At 57.4% G+C, this 209-nt stretch overlaps 1 protein-coding gene across 1 annotated transcript in view; it reads left to right on the plus strand.

Annotated features, from left to right (window-relative positions):
• MIEF2 (mitochondrial elongation factor 2) overlaps positions 1 to 209 on the plus strand; it is a 5,981-nt gene that overhangs the window by 1,898 nt on the left and 3,874 nt on the right. The window contains exon 2 of the mRNA XM_018569310.1: positions 2 to 179. Within this exon, the coding sequence (XP_018424812.1) occupies positions 2 to 179 (178 nt within the window). The remainder of the gene's footprint in view (position 1; positions 180 to 209) is intronic.

Raw genomic sequence — 209 nt, forward strand, 5'->3', positions numbered from 1 at the left:
CCGGGCCGCCTCTCCCCCTGATGAGAAGGACCCCGAGATGAAAGCCGAGCAGAAGTCCATCGAGGAGAGCTGGAAGGAGGCGGTTTTGTTAAATGTTTCTCCGAAACTCGCGCGGAAGGCAAAGCGTGCCGATCTCAGCGCTTCCTTACCACCCCCGGTGCCCAGCCAGCCTGCTCCAGGTGTGTGCTTATACTGAAATGATCATTATG

The sequence above is a fragment of the Nanorana parkeri genome, unplaced genomic scaffold (genome assembly GCF_000935625.1).
Source record: "Nanorana parkeri isolate BGI_ZX_2015 unplaced genomic scaffold, ASM93562v1 scaffold1320, whole genome shotgun sequence".
Taxonomy (NCBI): domain Eukaryota; kingdom Metazoa; phylum Chordata; class Amphibia; order Anura; family Dicroglossidae; genus Nanorana; species Nanorana parkeri.